A 26828-nucleotide genomic window follows, 5' to 3' on the forward strand; every position below is an offset into this window, starting at 1 on the left:
TTAAAGCATGTATATCCGGTGTATCTGCTTCGGTTTATATATATATAAACCTCTCATGAATGCCTAAAATCTTTCTAAATGACAATCCAAATCTTTAAATTTTCTGTTAAGAGGCTTATTTTGATTTCCGTTGACCGCGTAATACAGTTTCCGTTTGATGAAGGGAACTTAACACAATTTTCGTCAGTAAATTCATGAGACGGTGAAATATTTCCGGTAACACAAATTTCTTTTTAATAAACGGTCCATTGAAGACAGGTTTTACTGTATTTATTTATGAAATATGAACAAAATCTCCTTAGTCATTTTTGAGAAAATCGTTCGAAAAGTAACCTTACACCAGGAGTATCCTAAGTTTTGTGGATTTTTTCCCATGAGAAATGACATGCCACATTGGAGGGTTGTTAATGAAACATGTATTTATGAAATATGAATAAAAATCGCTCCAGTTGTTTTTGATAAAATCGTCCGGAAAGAACTTACACCAAGTTTAAAATATCCCTTCTGATTTTACTCCCCCCCCCCCCTCTTCAGAAAAGTGACATATATAACCTTAAATGAGATATTGATTTATGAAATATAAACAAAATTGTTAGAGCCTTTTTCGAGAAAATTACATTTTTTAAAAATTTCTCCCTCCATCAAACTATCCTTATTTTGAGAAGTAGAAATAAAATTCGAAATCATTCCTGGAGGATCTTACAAGAACCTTAAGATTAAAATTTGGTCCAAATACGTTGAACGCTGTGACTTCTATGCGTTTTACGTAGGTACATCAAGACGAACAAATATTCAAAAATCCCTTTTTCATATGAATGGGGCATGAATGTAAAATACGTTGAAATCTCGAGTTTGAACATTCTTACGATCAGTATAGCCTACCTTCTCCTCTTCTACTGTTGCTTGACAGTGAATAAAACCCTTACGAACCACTACACTAAATTTGCTCGCTCTAATGTCTTAAACTAAATCATGTTATGATGCAGTTATTATTGAAATACTTATTTGTAAAACACGAACAAATATATAAAACATTTTCGGAAAACTTACTCTGAAGAAAACTCGAACCGAAAACTACACTAAACCTGAGTTTTTCTTCATGAGAAATGCCATAAATCAGGGGCGGCTTTAGGATTTTAATTTTGGGTAGGCCCGCTCCCTCGCTTGTGGATACATATACACATTTGATTGATTTAATGACAGTAGGAAATTACTTTTACAGTAGTTGTTGATGCTATTTGTTAAATAACTATCTACCAATAATATAAATAATTGGAAATATATTTACTCTTTATTGTATATTTAGCGTTTATATATTTTTCAAAATTTTTGGGTAGGCTCATGCTTGCCCGTGCCTACCCGGCCTACCCGCTAAAGCCGCCACTGCCGTAAATTAGGATTTTTAGTGAAGTATTTAATTTAAAATCGTTCAGAATGAACTCACCCCCAAGACTATACTTCTGGAAACTTCCAGAGAAATTACTTATGCCACAGTAAAGAGTTGTTCACGAAATATTGACGCATAAAATATAAATGAAAATAGTTTGAGTCGTCTTGGAGAAAATCACATTTAAGATATTTTTTTTTTAAGTTGAACGTCCCACGATCATGTACCGAGGCTGAAGGAGACTTTTCACTTTTCAGTAATCTACCCTTGTTTTGGAATAGGTAAAACATTAAAAAGAACGGGAGAATCATGGAGCCTGAAATTAATTTAAGGCTCTTATAAAATTACCCAGCTTTTTCTAATTTCGAAAATGTTTCCTATTCTCGTATGTTGAACGGTGAGGAGTGTGTACCTAGATTTCAATATGTTGGGACCATGAAAGTGTACTTACGTCAAAGTCTAAGTGCGATCGCCATTCTTTTAACTTTCCTATCCTCGATCGAAAGTTAAGAAAAAAAGGAAAGAAAAGAAAGAAAGAAAGAAAATACTAATAGGCCTTGTACTTGAAACTTGAATAAAAAATGTAAATGTGTTTTTTAGCATTTTAAAGCAAAACACTACTAATATTAATACTTGCAAACTTAAGAATTTCATAATTATTATCTATCCAATATGACTTTTTTCTCATAGATATCAAAGTTACGTGTTCATAGACGAGACTATGTATGTATCTAATCTATTTGAGACACATTAGTTCAATTCGAGGTACAAATGTAGGCCCACGTCTTCAATAGTATATTATTATTCATTTTAAACAATTATCGTGCCTTCCTCGCTGTTCTAGTGGTTAGCGCGGGTGCCTTTGATCCATGTGGTCCCAAGTTCGATTTTCGATTGGGGAAACTAGAAATTTAAACACATCACAGCGGTTTGGATTGCATCATAAATTGTATTCCACTGTCTCATACAATCTCAGTGCTGAAAGGGACGTAGCCAAGAGATGAATCCTGGGGGCTCCGGACCTCCCCGAAATCCCGACTTTTCTATAAATTTAGTATAATTTTAGTTTTTTTTTTTTTTTTTATAGATGTTAATATAATTTATCCGCATATTGAATTTGGATCCCTCCCGAAATAAACTTTGCCTACGTGCCTGCCAACCAACCAATAAAAGTCAATCGTCTTCTTTAGACTACAGAGTCAGCAGGACGTTAAACGAGGATTTGTTTTTATTTGAGTGTTCTGATTAGGTAAGATAATCGCCAATTTGAAACAAAAGAATCAGAAAAGAAACTGGAGCTCTGAAAGTAACTAAAAGGACAAATAGAGAACTAGTGACGGAACCGGAACTCTAGTGAAAGAATCGGAGGAGCTCCGAGAAAAGAATCACAACTCCGCGCACCCTGCCATGTCAATCAAAAGTGCTTTAACTAGGTATTTAAGCGAAGGAAACTGTTTACGTTCTACAGAAATCTTTGAAATTTTCTTGTTAAGTGTGCAAACCGTACCACCGGTGATGTAAGGCCATACTATGTATATTTTTTACAGAGTTGGGCACGCTTTTCGCGAGTTGTGAAAGAGCTCTGCTCAGCGATTCGTCAAGAAGTGCGCGTAAATTTGAAAATTGTTATATACGTACATTATATTTATTTACTTATTTATTTATATTTAAATATTTATTTCATTAACATGACGTCTATATCGTATATTCTGGATAACGCAAGAGCCACTAGTTCTCCAGTAGATATGAAAGATGAAATAATTTTAAAGACGTCAGCAGAAAACTTGAAAGAACATTCAGAATCAGATTTAGAAGGAAACGGCGGATCGAAACATGGTGCAGTTAGTTTTGCAAGAATTTCAACAAAATATGAAGTTTCGTCGCCGCAAAATAAGAAATCGAACTTCAGTATTGAACACATACTGAATTCGGCCGGCAGCGATTGTCACCTGAAACCAGAAGCTCGATTCGAATGGCTGCAGTGTACGCGATATAGGCCACCGAAACTACCAAGTAAGTACACACACACACATATATATTATCATTTATATATATAGACTTATGTATAATTAGAAATTTGCTGTTTTTCCTTGTTTTTATGGAACATAAAAAGAAGCGAAGGAAACGACTTAACACTAAAGTTGAACTCAAATCTACTAAATTATATTAGAATATTTGTTTGTATTCTATTGGATATATTAGTGCTGCTAAATAAGTGGAAAATTTGTTTGTATTTTTATTATTAAAATTATTGTATAGATGTTTAAACAGTTATTCGAATAGCTATTTTTATTGTAAAGTTCAAATATTCGGTTAGTTTTACAGAAATCCACAAAAAAATTATAGCGGTCTATGATTTATCTCGTACGTTTTATTTATTTATTTATTTATTTATGTTTTTAGTTAGACACTGTTCTCAACTTCTTTTAAGCCATTGTCCCTCACAGAGGTCCAAGGCAATGCAGCCTAAGTACTGAAATTACCATGGGAGGACTGAATATAGTTTTTCGACGATTTTTGTTTGTTCGTTTGTTTCTTCATAAAATGGTAAACGGCAAATTAAACTGTCACTCTCTACTTCTCACACTTAACTTCTAATTATCGACATGCACTACATGTAATATAAAACTAATTTGTGTTCCAAAACTTATATTTGAAATCATATAAAAAAAATCCTCGTGTACACTAATGATTTGATATGAATTCAACAGATTTCCGCCTATCAATATTTTCACCCCAGAAAGAATTCCTGGGGTAAAGCCTTAATTCATATATATATATATATATATATATATATATATATATATATATATTATATTTCAGTCAAAAATTTTATTGTACGCCTTATATCTGAAGAACTACATATAATGTATCCAAATTCAAACTATCACTTAACTCGGTATGATGTGCTTATTCCGTAAAGAATAGGAAAACTCGATTTAGGTATCATTCAAAATTTTGTGGCCCCTGATCCAATTTTGGATCAAACGATCTATTATGTTTCAACCAAATATTTTCTTGTAGGCATTATATTTGAAGAACTACATATAGTGTAGCCAAACCCAAACTATCACTTAACTAAGTATAGTGTTCTTGTTCCGTAAAAATACGAAAACTCGATTTAGGGTCCGTTCAAAAATTTTGTGGTCCCTGATCCAAAAACTAATTATTGGCCAAGATCGCAATCTTTTGATCCACTTTTTTCGTTTTTCTTTCTTTCTTTCTTTTCTTTCTTTCTTTCTTTTCTTTCTTTCTTTCTTTCTTTCTTTTTTCTTTTTTTTCTTTTTTTTGATCATTTCTAAAATTCTTGTTTGTTAAATCTGTATATATATTTTGTTCTTGTGCTATCTTACAAGTAACGTGCATATAGAAATACGTGTATCAGCGTCAGGAAAACACACACATCAACAGATACGATGTTAGATAACAATATATTTTACTGCAAGTACTACATAAATAAATAAATAAATAAATAATTTCTTCCATGAAAATAAAAACTGTGATTTATTATCGGCAACGAAGGAAATACATTTTAGAGCCACGGAAGTTTATTTTTCTCCATTTTTTTTGAGAATTCACCCGCAAAACAAGTTATTTTATTTAGTTCGATGTGGTCTATCAGGCTGATATATATATATATATATATATGTGCCTTATCTTGAGACAATATTTTAGTTAAAGAGAAAAAAATGATTTTAAGAGATAATGAGAATCTTAGGTTATATCTTATTAACCATAACTATGAACTGCCGTCTTGCTCGTGTCATACTGAAGATCATAATGAAGGTAAGCTATATTTCAGTACCAGTTACGTATCATATGAGGTTTTATACTTATATAGACCCCTATATATAACTCATATATAACTCATCTTTGGACATTTTTTGTAGAATTTATTGCCCAACCCATTACTCTGCTACTTTTGTTAAATATTTTAGTGAATAAACAGCTGTATCTAGAGCTATGCTAACAAATAAATTCTACAAAATGGTTAGCGTTTCACGAAAAAAACATGTAAAGATGAGACATATACAAATGAACAGATCTTAATGATCTGAACAAAGTTATGTTCATGAGTATAATAACTCATGCTCAGTTTTCGAGAAAATGGAGGGGAAAAAAGTTAAATAGTAAACTTATTTCTTTAAATGATGCCGTACGAGAACCAATTTTCCTTTTTTTTTTTAAGGTGAAACCAATACTGAAATATACTATTATTTAGCCTAAACGTACCATTAACTCTTCAAGTTTAATATTTGTTAAACTTAAATATTGTTCAAATATAAAACATATATAAAAAGGTAGATCACATCGAGTTGAATATTCTCATGTCTAATTTTCGAGAAAATAAAAAAATACGAACTTTTGTATATCACTAAAAAAATGTGCCTTTATAGTTGCCTAAAATAATGATAAGCAGCTTTTTATTTTCTGGAAGAAAATGTTATTTATTTATCCACTGTGCATGTAGCATTGCTAACCAGCAGATTGTAGATTGGCTTCTAAAAGCGATACCATATTCTTTACGCATATATTACTTGTAAACACACACATTTATGCTCACTCCAACTATAATACTACTATAATTCATAATTCAAGACCTTGTACCTTTATCAGGATTAAATATTTAGAATTACCCAATATTTATTTTCATATTCATATTTAGTATCATTAATATAACGTCTTATTTCCATGTTTTGTGTTGGTTGCTACGCACCAAAGCTTACCGATACAATAAATCCATGCAATTGTTATTACATCAATAAAAAAACGTAACAAATTGCGTTTTCTTTCTTCTATCTCTGGACGTAAAGCTTGACTGAGGATGTAATAGACAACACAAAACTTTTGACTCGAGTATAATTTTAATGTGCCTGGAAATCAAGAAATTATAAATTACCAAGCTTTTCGTAAGCCACAAGAAAAAAAATATTCAAAATACACTCGTCGTGAAAATTTGAAAACATGTAAATAACACTTGTTGTTGCACCTGTACATATATGAAAAAGCTAATATTATTTTATGTATTATATTATAAAATTGCTTGATTTGCACTCAACATCGTACTAGCGAAATCATTGGAAATATTCCTAGTATTAATGACTGAATGTTTATCAAATGTCATTTGTTTCCTTTCTCCTCATTATTTTTGTAAACTGAAAATAAGTTTATTTTAATTTACTGTGGAATAAATTAAAAAATGAAATCAAATGAAATCTTTAAGTTTTACGTTCCACGCTTATGCCGGTTAGGCTAAAGGAGACGGTGATGATGAGAAATGAATGAAATGGTGGAATGAAGCAAGTGGGAGAAAACGGGACAACTCCGAGAAAACCCACGAGCACGGTGTTTGTCCACCGCAAAGGCCACACGGCGCGAGCTGGGATGGAACCAGGGACCCTAAGCACCGGAGGTGAACGCTCTACCACTGAACCACCGCGGTAGATAGATAGATTTATTTATTTATTTATTTATTTATTTATTTATTTATTTATTTATTTATTTACTAGCAGCGTTCACCCCGCTTCGCTGCGGTCACCCCGGAACGCAATAAACTTTGTTACTTAGATAATTTTTACTTTTTCGCTTTCAAATTGCAGTAAATGTTAAAATCATAGCGCCTGTCATTTATGTTAACCCGCCGAGTCACATGGTCATGCGGGTTGCATATAAATACGTTTATTTTTACCTATGATGAACTAATAACAAAGGATTTGTACGTATGGACACTTGAATGGTCAATTATCTCAAGACACTGGTAATTAAAAATTAAAGTGATATGATAAAAACCATCTAGGGTCCAAATCCTAATAACCCCCCAAAAATGAAAGAAATTGGTTCAGCCGTATTAGCGTGATGAGGGAACAAAGGATTTGTGCGTTCTCTTTTATATATATAGATTTTAACATTTCCATTTTTTGCGAGAATAAATAAAAATGTAAACGCAATTTATAAATTACGCTGAGGACGAAACACAGAGGAACTGAACTGACACAATGAAAGTCAACATGAGGTAGTGTTAACAGTTCTCTGGTGTGGTTACAGCATAATTCAAGAATTATTTTTACTTATTTATTTGAATTCGTATTACTACTAATTTTTACACTGTATTTGCTTCTATAAAATGAAAATAGCATATATTATGATAATATAGCCATTATATTATGACATATGGAACAGTATATGAATAAATATAGCATATTTTCAGCGTATATTTCATTTCATTCTTACATTTTTTAAATATATTTTTCAGTGCCCGAAATAATTCGGGATAACCCAGAAGAAATGTCGTAACTTTTTTTTAGATAGCACCATATTATTATTACACGGAACTTTTGCTTTGTTTCTGTTAAGTAATAAGTAGATAAGATATTTCTGAATAGACCATATTCTTTTAGAACGCAAATTCATTCTATTCTTACATTTCTTGTATGTTGAACTATGCCCGAAATAACTCGGGACAATCCAGAAGGATTTTTTTTTTTTTTTTTGAGAAGCTATAACTTCCGAAATTTAGTTCTGAATGACAATTAACATAGGCCATGAGAGGTAGCATTTATGATAGATTTAAAATATGAAATTAAAAAAAAATATTACTTTTGTGGGACGTTTTTCTGCAAAATTATAGACCGGGAAGCGGTTAATACCACTATTGACTTTTTTTTTCCTTCTAGCCACTTTTCTCAAACATTTTCCGAGTCTTTCTCTGAATTAATATTTTGTTTAGATTTTTCTCCGTTGTTTTTGCACATTCTCCTCACCGAAATTAACACAGTTGTCCTTTCTCCGCTTTAACGACTTTTCTAGAACGTTTTCCAATATTTTATAATTGCAAAGTATTTATACAAATATCGTGGTCCTCTTTTGTTCGTTGAGGAGAAAGGCGAATTTCCTGAAATATTTCGCATAGTCTTCGAAAGATATCACTCCCTATTGACCTGATGCAAAAGATATTTCTTCCTTTGTATCATCATGTGTAAATAGAGAATATGATTTAAAAAAAAAATCACTACCCCTGATGATATATCATCATGTGTAAAAAAGCTTTTAAAGTAAATGCACATTGAAGTCGTCGTTATAGATCGGAAACAATCTCTGTATTCACAGGAAAAGAAAAAAAAATAGGAAGTCTGTTTGGTTTCACATTTTGTGTAAATAAAAGGTGCGGACCACCGCACTGAACTTTCTCGCTCTAATTTCTTAAACTAAATCATTTTATACTGCAGTTGTTATTGAGACATTTATTTATGAAATACGAACAAATTTGTTTCCGGAAAATTTAAAAAAAAAAAAAAAAACTCAGCGTCCAAAGGATATTACCATCTGCTAACGTTTTAATGACAATGACTATTGTGTATATAGTGTTATTTATGATACATTTGTTTATGTAATATCAACAAAACCGTAGAAGTCTTATTTGAGGAAATAATAATAATAATTACTATGGTAAACAATTTAGTCACAAATAATTTGCGCAACATTGTAAAGTTATTAATGAGATATGAACAAAATTATCTCAGGTGGTTTCTTTTTAACAGAAAAATACCTCCAAGAACAACTTACCTCCTGTGAATTTCCTTAGAGCAAATAAGTTATGTCATTTTGTTAGGTTATTAATAAAACAACAATTAATTAAATATGAATAAAATGCATGGGTCGTTTTTGAGAAAATCTTTCGGGAAAAACTTACCCCAAGAATAATTACTTCTTGTGAATTTTTTTGAGACAAATGAGTTATGCCATATTGTCAGGTTGTTAATGAAATATTTGTTTACGAAATATGAACAAAATCTCCGGTGTCGTTTTGGAGAAAACAGTCCGGAAAACTCATTCTCATGAATAAGCTACCACTTCTGGATTTTTTAAAAGAAAAATGACATATGTCATTTATATGGGAGTTGTTGGTGTCACATTGGTTTATGAAATATGAACCAAATCGTTAGAGCCGTTCTTGAGATAACTATAAATTTAATTTTATTTTTATTTTAATTTTTACCAACTACCCTTATTTTAGGGATAGGAATAAAATTTAAAAAAACAAAAAATGCCACTATGAAATTTTATACAACCTCTAAGTTTTAAATTTGGTCTCGATACGTTACGATCTTTACATCGGGACGAACGGATGAACGGACAGACATCCAGAAATCCGTTTTTCGTCTTGTAGAGGTCATGAAATGTGTAAATCCACTGAAATCTGGAATTTGATTTCTTTTTCACTATCATCATCGTCGATCGCTGCTCGAAAATAACAATGTTAAAAATAGAGAAAAATCGAAGTAAAAAAAATCACTCTCACGGTCAGACAGTTACGCAATAGTATGGTAAGCTAAGAAAACAGCAACTGTGTGCATCTAGTTAGATAAATGTAACAAAGTTCGTGCTTAATAGTAACAATGGTGTAGGAAGGGAACTGATTTGGCTCAATAGTAACCCTTTTAGTACAGTGATACTGAAATGGATTCTGCTTTTATGTAGTATGGTTCATTTGAGACTCTTTTATGTAGACCAATATTTAAATTTCCGGTTTTATATTCATTAAATTCTATTCTTCCCGTGTGACGAATGGGTCCTTCTATTTGTTCCATTATATTCATTCCTCGTTTTCTTAAGCTTTAACTGTTGAACTCCGTTTGGGGGGGGGAGGTGGGCAGGAAGGCTTTTGTTAGGGCGGGTCCCCATTCCCCCCAAGGATTCGCCTCTGATTGAGCTTAACAAAATTATATATTTGTGGATGAATTATATGCATATTTTCCGATAAAATCGAGAAAAAAGCATTTTGGGGCTTTAATAACCATTGCCAATTTGATGCAGCTGATAGCTTTTATTCTACTGAAATAAATAATTTATTGTCTTATGTACTACATACACTGCTTAATAGTTGATTGTGTCTTTTGATGCTTGATTGCTAATTCTTACTATGACTAGAAACAAAACTACTCTTTCCTCTATGTACAGTCATCAGCAAAATTGAGTACAACTATATGTTATATGTTCTTCTGTGAATAGCTTCGGAGTGAGTTTACTGATTTCTAATTCAGTTTCCTCTAACGAAGAAAGAACAATTATCTATAACGAGGAGAAAACGCAGTTTTCTCTACGATTCTGAAAACTCTATACAGTTCTGTTTCAGTTTGTCATTTTGTTAGGAAGTTCGTGCGTCCAATGTTTGTAAGACATTTTCTCCGCGCAATGCAAGACATAAACGTAATTAGAAATAAAAAAAAAAAAATGATTTACTTAATATTACTTTTGACAGGAACGAGAAGAAAGGAGGGAACTCAGAAGAGGAAACTGGGACGAAACCCACGGATTCCATTTTCCAGTTCTCAAGTAGCGATGCTGGAACACAAATTCAAACATAGGCAATATCTAAGCAGCACAGACGTAGCTGAGCTCTCGTCGTTCTTGCAACTGTCAGAGACGAGGGTAAGTAGATACACAAATAGATTAACTTCGTGATTTAAATAGTGTTTCTCGAAGTGAGTTGAGAATTGAGCCCAGAAATAGACCATAGAAAATTTTCAAAGTATAGCACTGTGTTTCAGACTAAAGTACTCACCTCGGGAACTAACGGTTCCTGTTGAAGCAGGCTTTTTTTGTGTGTGAATAATCGTTTTTCGTGTTTCCTTCAACCTTCTCATTTCAATAATTTTATCTTCGTTATTAATTTGCATTAATCTTTCGTCTTGGATGTCCCCGTAACTCAGTGGTAATACAAAACGTCTTTTTCTTGTTTTAAAAAAAGTGGTACAAATCCCACCTCTGGTGACAGGATGTCCTGGTTCAGTCTCAGATCATTTGAGTTTGCTAAACAACACTGTGTCCGTGGTCTTCTCGGATTTCTTCACTTTCCTCCTACATTTTCACTGCACCGATTCTTTCATAATCATTCAGCTTTATGAATCATCCGTCTCCTTAAGCTTAGATTTGCCAGATTTCTGAAGCTCTAAACCGGGACATTGTTAATGCCAATATTTTATCAAAAATTCTAGGGATAAATTCTCAACTTAACAAGACACATGCATAATGAAAATTCATATTGTACGTTTTTCAAAATTCTAATATAAGATTTATTCTTACACACAACTCAGAATTCAAACAAATTTACACTGCATAAATTATTAGTAAGCACAAAGACAGTATTTCCATTTGCAGTACCAAACAATAATAATAATAATAATAATAATAATAATAATAATAATAATAATAATAATGATAATGCAGAAATCATTTTCAGATATTTTAGTCTCAAAATATCCTGTTCATTAATAAAATTTGGTGTTCTAATTTCTCAAGAAGTTCAATTTCTCTCAACACTTGTTTATATATAATTTTTAGCGAGACAATTTTTTACAACTAAGTAGTTTAACATTCGCAAAACGAGGAGGAAAGGAAGAAGTACTACGCATTATTCAGGCTTATACTTTTTACTTGAATGAACTTTTCTCAAAAACACGTATTATTCTTTATTTTATCAAATAATTCACTGCAGGTCATTGCAAAGTTCATTTTGCAGAGCATTCGTTCTCTCACTGTTGACTCTTTCATTAAACTTCTCAATGGAAAAATCGCTAGAAGTTGTTAAATAATATTGCGACTAGAAACTATAAACTTCTCCGTGTGACCGGAACTAAACACGAAATCGGCCAGGACGCTGGGACGACCCCTCAAAACCGGGACGTATTACAAGCCTACTTAAGCCTATAGGGCATGATTGTTAAATCTAAAATTAAAAGATTTCTTTTTTTTAAATCTTTTATGATGTTTAACTCACAGGGTATAATCATAGGAAGTTAAATTTTCTCTTCATTTCTAACTTTCCATAGTACTTGTTGGTAATCACCAAAAGATGGAACAGCATTCGATTCTTTAGAATATTCTTGAATGCTTTATACAAAGTATCAATAAATAAAAATTATATATGTTTATTTCGTTTAGTCTTACGTTAATTTGTAAGCTGAAGGTTACGATGAGAAACCAAATACAAAGATGATTGAGCAAATGATCAATGTCTAATGTACTAGACCATTGGCTGGCAAACTACCACCCGCGGGCCAAATACGGTCCCCTTAAATGTTCTATCTGGTCCACGACATGATTTCTATATCTTTGGAATTAGAATTAAGGAAATTAATTTTTGCACTCGAAACAGACTGATAGATGAGCACTTGACTTTATTTTTGAAAGTCAGCACATCCCAGTTCGAACCAAAGTATTAAGAAACTTTAGGGAATACAATCACAGTTTCTTTAATCGCATTCTCCTTCATAATCTTTCAATCATTAATAAGGCTTAATATTACAAGAATTTTGTAGAATTTACCATTGTTGTTTTTAATAAATTGTATTGTTTCGACTAAAATTTCTTCGTTTTTCTTTGACCCATTCTTTAAAGAGTTTGCCCATCATTGTCCTAGACGGAACTCGAATCCAGTTATCTTTTGTTTAGCGTCTCACTCTACTTAACTACGCCAAACGATGTTGAGAAAAACTGAAGAATCCAATTTCAAGGAAATGCTTTTTATATCTATGTATTCTTCTGCTCCCGCTCCCCCCCCCTACCCCCGCATAAAATGCAAAAATATAACAAACTCTAGCATTTGAAATCAAATTCTGTTTAAAGGTTTATTTTTGCTTGTATGTAAATATTTCGTTACTGCTCCTCACGTTCGTTAAATATATTATAAAATTGATAGAAAGAAAGAAGAGCGATAGACTTTATTTTAAATCTAAACATCTAATAAATGAGCAATTTTGGAAGTGGGACTGATCTTTATAACGTTATAAATCGTTTGCGAAACAAATAAACAATTTATTGTTAGGCCTACCTCTGATCACATCGTGGATGAATGTTATTAATGCAGTCTCCAGAAGCATTTTATAGTTAATTCATTATCAAGTAATTAGATATTTTTTTTACTATTATTGAATTGAGAAGTAAACAATATTCTCTAATAACTAAGAGAAAACATTGGCTTAGCGTGTTCAACTTTCCGTAACCTCGTCGTCGTCACTTTCCTTGTGGTTTCATATGAAAGGATTCAGAGACCGAGTCTGCGATTAACATAACAAATAATATTGTCTTTATACATGTCCTGACACGTATATCACACGCCCAGGAACATTTTCAGCAGATATAAAACACGTGATATTTAAGAATTTATTTATTATCAGAAATATTAGAATCAAGCTTGGAGGTTGAATTATAACTTTTGTATTTGTGTAAATCAATGATACAGGAGAACCAACTTCCAGCTTCGGTAGTAGACCTATCCCCTATAATTCAGATTTCATGTCAAGCTGATGGTCTAAATGACACATAGCCTCGGCACTGAAAGGGGGTGGTAAGCTCAAGGTAAATGAAGTACGAATAGTATTTCTGAAGTGCTAAGAGGTTAGCGTTCTCATTTTTGATGCAGGAGACACGGTTTCAATTTCCAGCGGAACCTTATATGGTTCGGATTCACCGTTAAGTTGTAGGTTCACATCTCATATAGCCTCGCTAAACTGAAAATCATATCAACTTTCAAAATTTTCATCGAGATATCCTCGAAAACAAATTTCTCTTCTGACTCTCTTCTAATGGAATTATTAAGAGCCGATATGCCTAGGATAAAATTGTCTTTGAAGACAAAATAAGGTTAACTATTACTCTATCAAATATCCTGATCAATGATAAAATTATTAGAATTATTATTGTTGTTCAGTAAACACCATTTTTTCTTCTTATTTGCATTCTTTGTGTTTTAATGTATGGTAAATGTCATACCAATGTTCAATCTGACTGTAATTCAAATTGTAAAGGATTTGTACTCGTAGCTCTGTAATCTCATATATAAAAATGAATGTTTGACAGTGCTTGTGAGTTTTAGTATACTTCAAAGTATTTTGATGAAATATATCTAGTCTGGAAGATATCGTAGGCTATATAGAACTTTTTGATTCGTATTCTATGGAGGAGAGAGTTTCAGAGGGGGACTAAAATTTAAGTTAAAAAAATAGAGTATGTCACAAATTTCTCATATTCGGAAGATGAAACTCAGTATGTAAACTCATTTCTAAAAACAAGTTTATAAAATCTCGAAAACAATACTGTGGGGCTGGGAAGGAACTGAGGTGTAAAAATACTTGTGTCAGAAACCCAAATGATGTTGAAGCATAATGTTAAATGTGCGTTTCGCGCCACTGGCTGGAGAACCTTCATTTAAGAGGTAGCAATCTTTAGTCTAGAACGCCAGTAATAACACTAGAAATCCACACATGACTGAATTTTAAAATGCGATGTGTTTTTAACTTCTTTTTTAAATTGTTGTCCACTCAATGTTGAAGTAAGAGCTGCTTCTCAGAAAAGAATTGTGTTAACACATAGTGAACTTAATTTTTATTTGACAAGTAATAATAACTCTGCGGTAGGTAGGAAAACTGAGTTTTTTTTCTCCAGAAGGCTCTTATCATTCGACGCCAAACATCAGTTTACAAATTTTCTTCATCACGTCTCTCTAGTTAAAGTTTCAAGAGACCTGTTTCCCCAAGGTTACTAGAAGGAAAGGTTGAGCTATACGTACAGACGCTTCGCTCCTCGTTTCTCGTGACGTCACCAGCGAGGAGCAGCAAGTAGGTATAGAGGTGTACGAAGCAGCCAGAATGTCTTATTTCTTTCTTTATGCATAACATTTTCGCTGTTACAACATTCTCCTACACACAAACTACAATTAAATAAATAAATAAATAATAAATAAGCCAGCTATAAATAGAACATCTTCTTAACGCAATTTATATTATGGAAAATTAACGATGTACTTGTGTTGCATGATCATTTATTTATTTTTTGATGAGGTTGAATTATAATTACATTTTAAATGTATTTATATCTGAAATGTTGCTGTGAATGTATTTAAGCAAAGTTGCAGATAAATATGTGTTTTACCAGAGTAATCTCTGAAATTTTCGGTGCCTGGAGTTAAAGTAATTGCAGAACCAATGATAAGGTGAGTTCCACACCCGGCATAAATAGATTATTTTGTGATCACTGATAAGAATATCTCAACAAATACTTAAAACCATGGATAATAATAATAATAATAATAATAATAATAATAATAATAATAATAATAATAATAATAATAATAATAATTGATCGTAAATGCATTCAGTTGCGGAAGCCCTTTGATACCTAGCAATTTATTTTGTTCAATATGCGGCACTCAGGCTTAAAGTTTAAAATTGCCAATTCATATCTTTTCCACATGATTATTAAAACGGAACTCATCCGTTTTAAACGTCATGTCGACTATCCATCACAGATTATATTCAATGTAACCATTGTTGACGCTATGATTGCACTTCGTGACATTAATAGTACACAGTCCGGAAAAATGTATTTGGTTTATATCTAAATATTTGTATGCTAACTAGTGTTACGAATCTAGACGAGACGAGAAATTAGATTTTCTCGTCTTGTAGAATCGATTTTCGAAAAAAGCTCTTTTCTTCTCGCCTCGAAGTTTCTCTAGCCTCTTGTATAAATTTGTGTACAAAATTTGTCCTGACTTCCTAAAGTCACGAGAGATCCACGAAGGATGAGATATAACAACAGTTAAACCACATTTGTTATTGGAGTATATTGTGTAATGACTTGTGTATCTTTGAATGCTCTTAATTGCGTTCTTACAATCACTTTATCAATTTATAGTTTTTTAATTATTTTTTTTCACGATGAACCATGCAGCACTAAACCGGTGTTTAAGGTTTAATGATTGGGTGAACTCGTGTTGCCAATGAGACTCGGTGAAGTTTCTCATCTTGCCTCGTAAACGAGACGAGAACTCCCATATTTTTAATTTTAAATGAATTTAAAAGATTCTTCTCGTCTCGAATTGCAGACGAGGCGAATCATTTCTCGCCTCGGTCTCGTCTCGTACAACACTAATCTCAACAATGAATTAGAAATAGTTAACCTGCTAGTTTTCCTCAACGGTCAAACTCTTCCATTCTGTGGTGCAAGGCGTGGGGCAATCACCCCGCCTGTTCTACCCACACGACGTCCCGGAGTTTTATTCTGATTTCTAACTCAAATAAACATCTAGAGGACCAATAAGCAGAAAAAATATCGAAAAATAATTTTAAATTATGAACTTCATGCATACATAGAAATTTATGAAAAAGAATAAGGAAAATAAACTTACTTTATTTTACTTTGAAATCGGGAAATGGGCTCCCCCTAGAAAATTTTCTTCGGGTGTCTATGATCCTGACTGAGGACCTTTGTCTTTTCTTCACTATTTTGGCATGGAGGGCTAAAACTATCAGTTGGGTATGAATAGAGCAAACCAAAGGCGTATACATGCATAAAGAAATCGATTGATTGTACAATTGATAATAATTTAAAACAACTTTTAACTCTAAAAGAAACCGATGAAATATAAGTGTCACTGTTAATATTAAACAAACTGAAAATAGTTTGAAAAATGTATCGGTAAATATCGGTGTTTATTTGCCAATGCCGATACCGATACTCCCAAAAGTGGCTGATATTACCGATACCGATATATCGGTACATCCCTAATTCTATAATGTGGAACACTTGGAAATGAAAAACAAATACACGTAAATATATTTATATGTACACACGTACTCAAGTTCACACTATCTTGCAATATTGCATGTCTGTACAGCCAAACCCACGTAAAGAAATCTTCCGAGATATAGACCTTTTCTCTATTAAATAATATTCTTCCACGTACACCACTAGAAAAGAAAGCAACATAATTCAACATAGCAAAAACCCAAAATAAATAAAGAATTGTTTGTGGTCTTACTAGCAAATCTTCGCGCGCCAAGCAGACGACAAGCTCTAAGTTCCTCGCTGGTGACGTCACTGTGAAGAGAGCGTGAAAGTAGAGGTTCGGGACATAGGTTAAGAGCACCCCCTGCTGTTTCCCCCCTTTGTTCAGAAAAGAAGGTATTTGGAAAGAATGAGTACCTGGGCGAAGCTTGTTTTTGTTAAAAAAAAAAAAAAAATGCGGTTGCAAGATTAACAAAGGTAAAAGGAGGGACCTGTAGGATTAAGTTACACAGTAGAAGATTTTCAGTTCAACTCTTTCCACAATATTACAAACTTTTATCGCCAAATACAAAAGAATTCTCGAGTGGAAATGTATCAGAAATAATTTTTCCTTCACTTTTGAAACAAAACACACTTCTCGTTAGCAACTCATGCAAGTAAGAAACATTGTTTAGAAAGATGTTCAGATGTTTATGCTCAGGATTGTAGTGCTGAATTCAGCCACGCCGAAGCGCTTGGTGAAAGATAAGAGAACCAAAAGCACAATTTAATGATAAACACAAAACTAGAATCAAATTATGAATATTTATTTTTATATTGTGGGGTGAAACAGTATGTAACAGATACGGCTCTGGCATAATTTCTCTAATTTAGTTTTTATTTTTTTGATTTGACTGGTTGTTTTTCATAAAAGAAAACCTTTTCTTCTTTCCAATAAGGGAAGGGGATAAATGACTTTCTGCACCAAAAAAAAAAAAAAAAAAAAAAAAATGAAGGAGGGCGGACAATCAATTTGGTAGATACGAACAAAATAAAGGAAAGCAGCCTCACTAATTAACTTTCTGTTTACCTTTTAACAAACATTTAATATATAACTTTAAACACTTACGTTGTGAATTGCACGCACGTTTTTAATTTGTTTACTTAATCTTCCCTGAAATAAAAAAATAAGTTTTTTTTTTTCGGATTCTATACAGTAGCGTCATTCCTCTGATCCGCTCCGTCTCCACTACGCCCCTGTTTACCTAGGTATACTTCGTCATTTGAGAATCAACACCGTGTATCTCCAATTTTGGCGAATTTGGGTATTTGATGCCATTAGAATCAGTATAGGTTGGCGCACAATCTGGTTAAGTAGTACAACTATATCACGACGTTATTCCCTCGGTCTTTAGCAATTATCTGTCTCTGGAAAAAGGGAGAATCAAGACTAAGAACCGTTAATTTTTGTAAGCTGTAGCCTAAATGAAGAATGTCGGAACAAAACACGAAATATCCCATCAAACACTGCCATTGTTACATTCGAGCGACGACAGCAGGTCCGGATTAAGGAAGGGGCTTAGGAAGGCTATAGTTCCAGGCCTCCACTCTGATCAAAATATTAACTAGCTATCTAAAAAGAACCATGGAGATACAATGATCATCATAAAAGAATATGACCAAAAATATGAAACATATTCCATTAACTTTCCTACCGTACTTTCACAGAAATGTATTAGGTGGTCAGCAAGGGCCACATTTTTTTACTAGGCCCGGGTCTCCAGATGGGTTAATCCGGCCCTGGACGACAGGAGAGAAGAAAGTAGGCTACGGTAATGATGAAGAAAGGGAAAATCCTCTAAGGAGAGGTCGAATTTTTTCCCTACCCTTCCACCCAATTAATGGTAGTTTACTAGTTGGTGACAATAAAAAATGACGTTATTTTCTCCAAAGTTGAAACGATTTTGTTTATTTTTCATAAATCAATATTCCTTTGACAACCCTATAATATTCTATATTTTTTTCAAACTAAACACAACAGCAAAGTGGGTAGGGCTATGACCTTGATCAGAGTGTGATGAAGACATAGCTATTGTGTTGAAATTATTAAGTGGCTGTGTTTCTTATATATAAATTTTATCACGTAACCTTGCTCAGTGAGTTACAATGATTAGTTTGATAATACAGAAACAAAGTCTAATAGAAAAATAGCTAATTTTTGCGAAAAAAAAAATCAGAAGGGGTAGTTTACTCTTCAGGATGAGTACCTTTCGGACGTCTTTCATGTTGTCAAAAATATCTCAGGCGATTTAGTTTACATTTCATAAATACATGTCATTAGCAACTTTATTATATGGGCAATATGCATTATAAATTAATTATGAAAACATCTAGTTTACTCGTAGGATCAGTTTTCTTCAGACGAAGTTATCCGAAAATTCGCCTTACTCATAATTTTGTTCGTGTTTCACAAATATAACCGTAATAATTATAGAATGACATAATTCTGTGGATGACAGAAAGTTACGTACGGTGACCCAAGTGGTAGTTCTTGAGGGAAGTCACATCGGTAAAAATTCAAATTTTATCGCTACTAATCGCTACTTTCATGTAATATCTTAATAGTCATTCGTACAAAGTGTTAGAATATTAGCGATCATTTCGACGGCGTTCATTAATGGAGTCAATTCCTTAATATCTTCACGGGTAACGGTGACTTGAAAGCTGGTTATCCATATTCATTGAAACAAAAGTAATTGAACTTACACATCTTGCCGTTAGATGGCACTAAACATACTCCAGGGGCTGACATCTACTGGGTGAAATTGGAACTTCTAGCGCGTGATCCTTGTTACTAGCCTACCAGAGTTTTTTCTTTTCATATGGTGATTTTGTCGCTACTAAGTTACTTGCTGTAAATTGATAAGTTATCATCTGTGATAGTCCTCCGTTTAACTCTTCGTCTTGATGTAATCATCTCCAGTCTTTCTCCATCCTTCCTTCCTTTCCCTATATTATTTCTTCCAAAACGTCCATTTCAATATAATTTCTACTCAATCATTGTCCTAAACAGTTTCTTTTCCCTTTCTTTTCAATTAGCCCAGTACTGTCCTTAACTCTTTACTATTCTTAACGTTTTTACATTCATTTTCCTTCGATCTAGGTAATTTACTTTGTTCTTCTTCACACCCACATTATGGAACCCTCTGATTTTCAACGCTTGCTTTTTTTTTTTATAGCACATCGTCTTTCAGAAATCACTTTTTAATTTAACTCCATAAAACCGTTCTCTGCTATCCCGAGAAGCAATAATATAAATCTTAATTTCTCTCAGATGTGGATGTCCATGTCTAAGGTAACTGAATTTTCTGAAAGGCATATTTTAAGTAGCTACGTAAATTTCAGAATATTTAGATTTAAGTTTATTCCTAAACGTTTACACACACCTTTATATCAGACATCAAGGTTACAAGACATTCAAGGAAAATGTGAAGGAAATACTACTTGGATTATCAGTAGCGTAGCGTCGATATCTACTTAGGGGACAGATATTTTTAACACATTATCTTTTTTGTATACAAAATTAGGCCTACTAGCGTTCAACAAATAATGTTCAAAGATAAGACATCTACTAATTGATAGATCTCATGTTGTTAAACTATATGATGTGTTAAGTATAAACACGATACGTTGTTTTCCGAGAAAATAGTGAAAAACTTTTTTTTTTTTTTTTTGGAAAATAATAACTATTGTTATACGATAACCACATATTCCGATTAAACTGATGCTGAATGTTTGACTGTAATAAAATATATAAAAAATGATAAATCGCATTGAGCTGAATAACAGGAGATGCTTAATGGAAAATTTTCATGTACAGTTTAGATTAAGATCCAATTTGTATACTGTTAAAGATATGTTATTCGTTGCCAATCTGTAGAGTTCAAAGTTTATATTCTAACAGAATACATTTTATTTACTTATTTATTTATGTACTGCTCAGGAAAGACGTACATCGTTAATTAGCAATCTGTGTCTTTTGTTGTTTGATTTCTCCAAACAGTGACAGACTTGCTACTTTCACTATTCTATTATATATATTAATGCATGATCCTTAATGCATTTCTCTGTTTAGTTACATGCTTAACCTATGGATATAATTTAGAGACACAACGAACAAACTCTCTTCTCATGTGTCACTTTTTTTTTTTATCTCTGTTCTAAGTTTAAAAACTCGACACAATATTCGAACCACATGAACTGCTACTAAGAGCCAAATCTGGATCTCCTGGGCAGAAAGTGCGTACACTAACCAAATAGCCACGAAGCAGCTCTGTGAATAACGAAAGTCTTACCAAAACAATACACAAAATAACTCTCCAAATTCCAATCATTCGGATTGCCAAATGTCTGGACCGATATGAGGTTATAACATGTTATTGAAATGCGAACTGTTTATATACGTTCGTAAAAATCTTTTTTTAAAAAAAAAAAAAAAAATCAAATGTATATTTAACTGGAATTTTCTATAGGCTTGCAATAAGTTTACTGTTTTATGAAACAAAAGTAATTTTAGAGACTTTTTTTAAAAATCTCACAACATGAATTATTTTAACGATTTCTACAACCATTCGGATTTCTGCTTATCCAGGTTACGTCCAGAACTCTTAATTCGAATAAGTAGAGTTTTAACTGTACTACAATGTTTAACATGGCAATTAAATTTATATTAAGAATAGAAGCTTAATTGTGTATAATATAGGAAAGGGGGGCAAGAGTACGCAAATTTTAATTAAACTTATATATTTTGGTAAAAAATAGTTACAACGGAAAACTTTTACATGGAACACAAAACTTGAACTCTCCTTTACGAAATGTGAACTCAACTTTTATATACCTCTGCCCTTGAAGGAACTATAATTCGTAAAATGAAAACATTCAAATTCGTACTCTTGCCCCTATATGTGGGGCAAGAGTACGAAATCAAAGGGGCAAGAGTACGCACCCAAAGGAGCATTAACAATTATCACAGTTGAAGGTGCCTACTCATTTATATGATGTGCATTGTTTATGCCACCATTCATGGCATCTTGCGCACTTGATCCAGTCTTCTATTGGTGGATCACTGTAGATGATATTGCATAATGGACACTCTTACACTACTTCCTCATTGACCTGAGGAGTTGTAGCTACAACTTCGGTTGTAGCTTTCTTGGTGCAAGATGATATTTGCCTTTGCTCTTTGGAGGGAGCCGTTTCGGAAGTAAGTTCTGCTTGAAAGGAGAGGATATCAGAATCTCTGATTGACATCGAGAAGATAAGATTTTTTGGTTGAGTCGGAAGAGGACTGACAACCACCAAAGGAGTGCATGATGTGGACGGTCCACATGGGCCCCTGCTTACCTCCAGTGAAGAACCAGCTTTACTGGTTGGAGGTTTGGTAACCGATGAACGAGCAGCCGGCAGAGAAGTGTTTGATGTGGACAATCTGCATGAGCTCCTGCTTGCTTCTACTGAGAATCCAGCGTTACTGGTTCAAGGTTAGGTAACAGATAAATGAGAACGAGTAACCGGCAGAAGAGTATTTGAAGTGGACAGTCCGCATGAACTCTTGCTTGTTTCTAGTGAGGATCTAGTGTTACTGGTTGAAGATTTGGTAACAGATGAATGAAAACTAGCAACCGGCAGAAGAGTGTTTGTAGTGGAAAGTCCGCATGAGCTCTTGCTTGCTTCTAGTGAGGATCTAGCGTTACTGGTTGAAGATTTGGTAACAGATGAATGAGAACGAGCAAACGGTAGAAAAGTATTTGAAGTGGACAGTCCGCATGAGCTCTTGTTTGCTTCTAGTGAGGATCTAGCGTTATTGTTTAAAGGTTTGGTAACAGATGGAGGAGGACGAGCAACTGGCAAAGGAGTGTTTGATCTGGATGCGCCGCATGGGTCCCTTTTTACTTCCAGTGAATCATCCGATGAACGATTTTGGGCTCTATTCAGGTCTGACGCTTGATTTGTTGCTTCAGGAATGCTTTCGTGTTCAGACCTGGCTTCTACGACATCCACAATAGAAGGAAAAAAATCTTCTTCAGTGAACACATCTGGATTCAGTAGGACAACTCCAGATTCTTGAAGGCTGGAAAGCAATGGTTGCAGCTTTGTAGTAAGCCTCAGTAAACAAACTCGCAACTTGGAATTAGGCGGGATGGATGATTCCTCATCCATTTATCACACATTGTTGAATACCAGGATTTCAGCGGGTCAAAAAAGGAGCAATCAAATTATGGCTGGGATTTCGTGGTAAACTCAACATCACTATCCCATTTTGCCTGCAGAAATCAATCCCTTTGATTGAAATGTGAGAGGTCTGATTGTCAACAAGTAACAATACCTTTTTCGTAACCGAATTTAATCTCACATGTTGGTGTAAATAATATAACCATTCTACGAAAAGTTGTCAGGTGATGAACCAGAATTAGATATTCCCACAAAACCCGGCGGCGAGTCATCGAATAATTCTTATTTTATTTGTTTTGTGGGAAATATCTGGGGAATAAAGGTACCAGATGCACTCACCAGGAAACAGCTGTTATGTTAACTCCAAAATCACTACATACAGTTTTATTCACAACTGATTTTTAGTCGACTTTTGGAACTTTATGAGGAACCGTATTTATACCAGTTTCGTACATGTAGATATCCCGTGGAGGAGAGCCGTTTTGTCTTAGAAGATCTTTTAGACAATTAAAGCATTCGACTTGTGGCTTGCTAAAACCACGAGCTCTCCTCAGACCAGTCTTTGAAGGCTGTCGCAAAGCAATTGTTAAATGCGTACGACGAAAAGACTCTGTCCAATTTCTTCCTGCCATTCGATTCACATGGCTAAAGGATATGGGGCAACTAGTTACGTTCAGCAAAATTGTATGCCATTCTTCTTAGATCTTTTGAAGTTAAGTCATAGAAGAATTGATCCAGTAATGTGATAATTCGTTCTCAATTTCTTCGGTAAATAGGCCTACTGGCTTTATTATGCCTAAAGACGTTGCAGATTCTCATTAAAAAAAGAAAAATCCTTAATTCTTCTTATATCAGTAATGGGAATGCATAGAATACAAAAAAAAAAAAAATAGATAATATTTAGACCCTTTATAAAAATATATTTCCAAATTCAGCTTATTCCATCAGTTACAGAATGCTTGTCACCTACGTGGGAAACTTGAAACCTTCTCGACCTATCCTTGATGAAGCTACATATTGTCAAATGTTATGTTGGGTTAGCTTCATATATCTTTATAGGATCCCATACCAATCATTGGACTGATACCGCCTTATGCAGAGTCGTTTTAACGTATGATTACTAAAGGACTGACTACTACAGGAAACATACAGTAGTCGAACTTTTTAGTATGGCACTAATCACGCGTCAGAACGACTCTGCATAAGGCCCATTGAAATGTATTACTGAAAACTACTGACATTTAAGATAAAAGAGGACAAAGCGTAGTATTTCTGAAAACTGAATAAAATAAGCAAGCGTAACGTTATTCAATAACTGCAGTTTAACTATCTCACACGTTTATCTGTTTCGAAAACTCAAACACCACCTTAGATATTGTTATGTAAGGAGTGGTATTTAGAATAAAAATTTATCCCTCGTACATAAGAAAATATCAGGATTCTTCAGAATTCTTAACGTTAGAGGCTACATATGGGGACCAGTATTCGTAAAGTTTGTCGGACTCTCTATTACAACGGAATCTACATTCTTTTTTGATTGTTAGATCTAAATCAAATTGGATTCTTTTTCATAGAACAGAAGGGGCAAGAGTACGCACGCGTACCCTTGCCCCGTAGGTATCTGCGTACCCTTGCCCCCTCACTACACAATTGACTTTCCCGTGATGTTGTACAGCGAACTGTTGGAAGAAGGGCAATTTACTCCATCCTGTCAAACAATGGATATGTTAGAAACTAACGCTTTATAGTACTTTGAAATCGTTATAAACTTGTGTAAGTTATTCATTAACTACTTATGTCCCAATATTATATCAAACTATTAGAAAAACATAAATAATTACCTAGATAGCTTGTAGTTTGCCGCAGCACACTCAAACTTGTTTAGGTTCTAGACGCCATTAACATCAAACTCCACATGACGCATTATTGCCATACGCGAATATATTCACCTGATTTTAGGGAATCGTATCCTTGCCCCCCACGTACTCTTGCCCCCCTCTACTCTATTTAGATTAATATATTTCTCTGGTCGCTGATTGAAGGACTTTAAACGATTTGCAGAACTTTAAAGCTATCAGAAAAAAAAAATGCTGAGGTTACTGAGATAAAATAAAAGCATATGGATTTATTATATATTTAGTTTTTTTTTTCTTTCTTGATTTCAGGTGAAAATCTGGTTTCAGAATCGACGCGCTAGAGAAAGGCGAGATAAAGATCTGAAGACACGGCAGCAAGAACAGTCCAGTGCCGCATCACCTGAGAAACTTCCAGCTATAATATCTAGTCCTTTAGTTCCATTACATCTGAACATCTCCATGCCTGCTGCAATATCCTCGCCATGTTCTGTAACACCTTTGATACAAAGTGGCTCGTCGGCATTTACACCAGTGCAATCGCTTATGGCTGTCAACAGTCATCTTACATTGATACCCCAAGAACTATCCTCTTTCAGGTTTTGTTAAGAGTTAGCTACTTTTATGGATAATAATTGTTATATTGGTAGTCTACAAGAGTCTGATTTTCGAAATGCGACTTCACAGATCCCAGCAAATGACTTTGAAAGTTCGGTAGTTTCGGGGAATTGGAATTCATATATTTTTTTTTTCTTTTTCATATGAATCCGAGATTATCTAATATTGTTGTGAAACTCAAAATGGGCCTGAATTTATGAAAATGTAACCTTCGGCTTTCAATTCTTCTCCCAGCAAACATACGTATGTAGTATATTGATGTACTCATGGAGACGGCCAGAGAAATATGGTTGTGTTTTATAAAATTTATTACGTAACCGGGCTTGAAAGCAAAATCGAGGATATGTCGTAGGCTTGATCTGAGCTCTTGCAGATCTCTTGAACATGTTCATATTTTTGTGTATAGTACATTTATGTAAAACAAGTGAAATATTTTGTTCACGGCAGTATTTCAATAATAAGAAATAAGATATGATGTGTAAATTGTTTTCATTCTCTTTGTAATGTTTAAAATAATTTAAATATAATTGTAATGTATTGTAAATTCAAATGTGGTTTTCATTTGTATGGCAGCGATGGCACCAGAAATGGATGGTATGGCTAAGTCGGAATTTGGTAGACCCGCGACAGACACATCTACTTTAATTACGACTAATGAATAGGCCCGGTAATCTAGTCTGAACCGTTTTTCAATTGCTCAATGTGTGATGTAGAAGTAGGCTTTTACGATTGGGGAAGAGACGCAGTAAGAACCGCAGCAAATTGAGAGGAGACGACGAGGTAGGGGAGTGGAATGAACAAATTTTGCAAGTGCACAAAAAGTCATAGATCCTTGAGTAGTATGCCTGTTGAAACAATGGCTACGTTCTCATTTGCCCGTCACCACTGACTTTTATGAACGCCACGTTTCCTGGGTGCTACTTGCCCTTTCTGTGTGGTTTGCTTTCAATGGGATCAACAAATTGTGATGTAACACAGTATCTAGTTCAAATGTCTGGTAGAGATCCACGACCTGAGGTAACTAACGAGACACAGACAGGACTTGTGATGCAAAGCAAGTATTCAGAGAGCCCCTAGCCCAGTGATTTATCTACATCCCCCTAACACTCTCCCCAGTACCCCACTAAAATTTTCGGACACCCCCCGGAAATAAATTCCTTACACTCTCCCAACTAGAGAGTACAATATTAAAA

General features: G+C 33.9%; 1 protein-coding gene across 1 annotated transcript; it reads left to right on the forward strand.

Annotated features, from left to right (window-relative positions):
• Nucleotides 1-2796: 2796 nt before the first annotated feature.
• LOC145664201 (homeobox protein MSX-3-like) lies at nt 2797-26185 on the forward strand. Its single transcript, XM_081730643.1, has 3 exons — nt 2797-3400; nt 10647-10816; nt 25330-26185. Exons 1-3 carry the CDS (start codon nt 3076-3078, stop codon nt 25624-25626), a joined length of 792 nt encoding a protein of 263 aa, XP_081586769.1. The 5' UTR covers nt 2797-3075; the 3' UTR covers nt 25627-26185.
• The last annotated feature ends 643 nt before the right edge of the window (nt 26186-26828 follow it).

The sequence above is a fragment of the Thermobia domestica genome, chromosome 11 (assembly GCF_964235325.1).
Source record: "Thermobia domestica chromosome 11, izTheDome1.hap1.1, whole genome shotgun sequence".
NCBI lineage: Eukaryota > Metazoa > Arthropoda > Insecta > Zygentoma > Lepismatidae > Thermobia > Thermobia domestica.

Excerpts from the sequence above, each read along its gene's own strand:
- LOC145664201 (XM_081730643.1), top strand. The coding sequence starts at position 3,076 with ATGACGTCTATATCGTATATTCTGGATAACGCAAGAGCCACTAGTTCT. Across the intron at positions 3,401-10,646 it reads TAGGCCACCGAAACTACCAA|GAACGAGAAGAAAGGAGGGA; the intron begins GTAAGTACACAC and ends TACTTTTGACAG. Across the intron at positions 10,817-25,329 it reads TGCAACTGTCAGAGACGAGG|GTGAAAATCTGGTTTCAGAA; the intron begins GTAAGTAGATAC and ends TCTTGATTTCAG.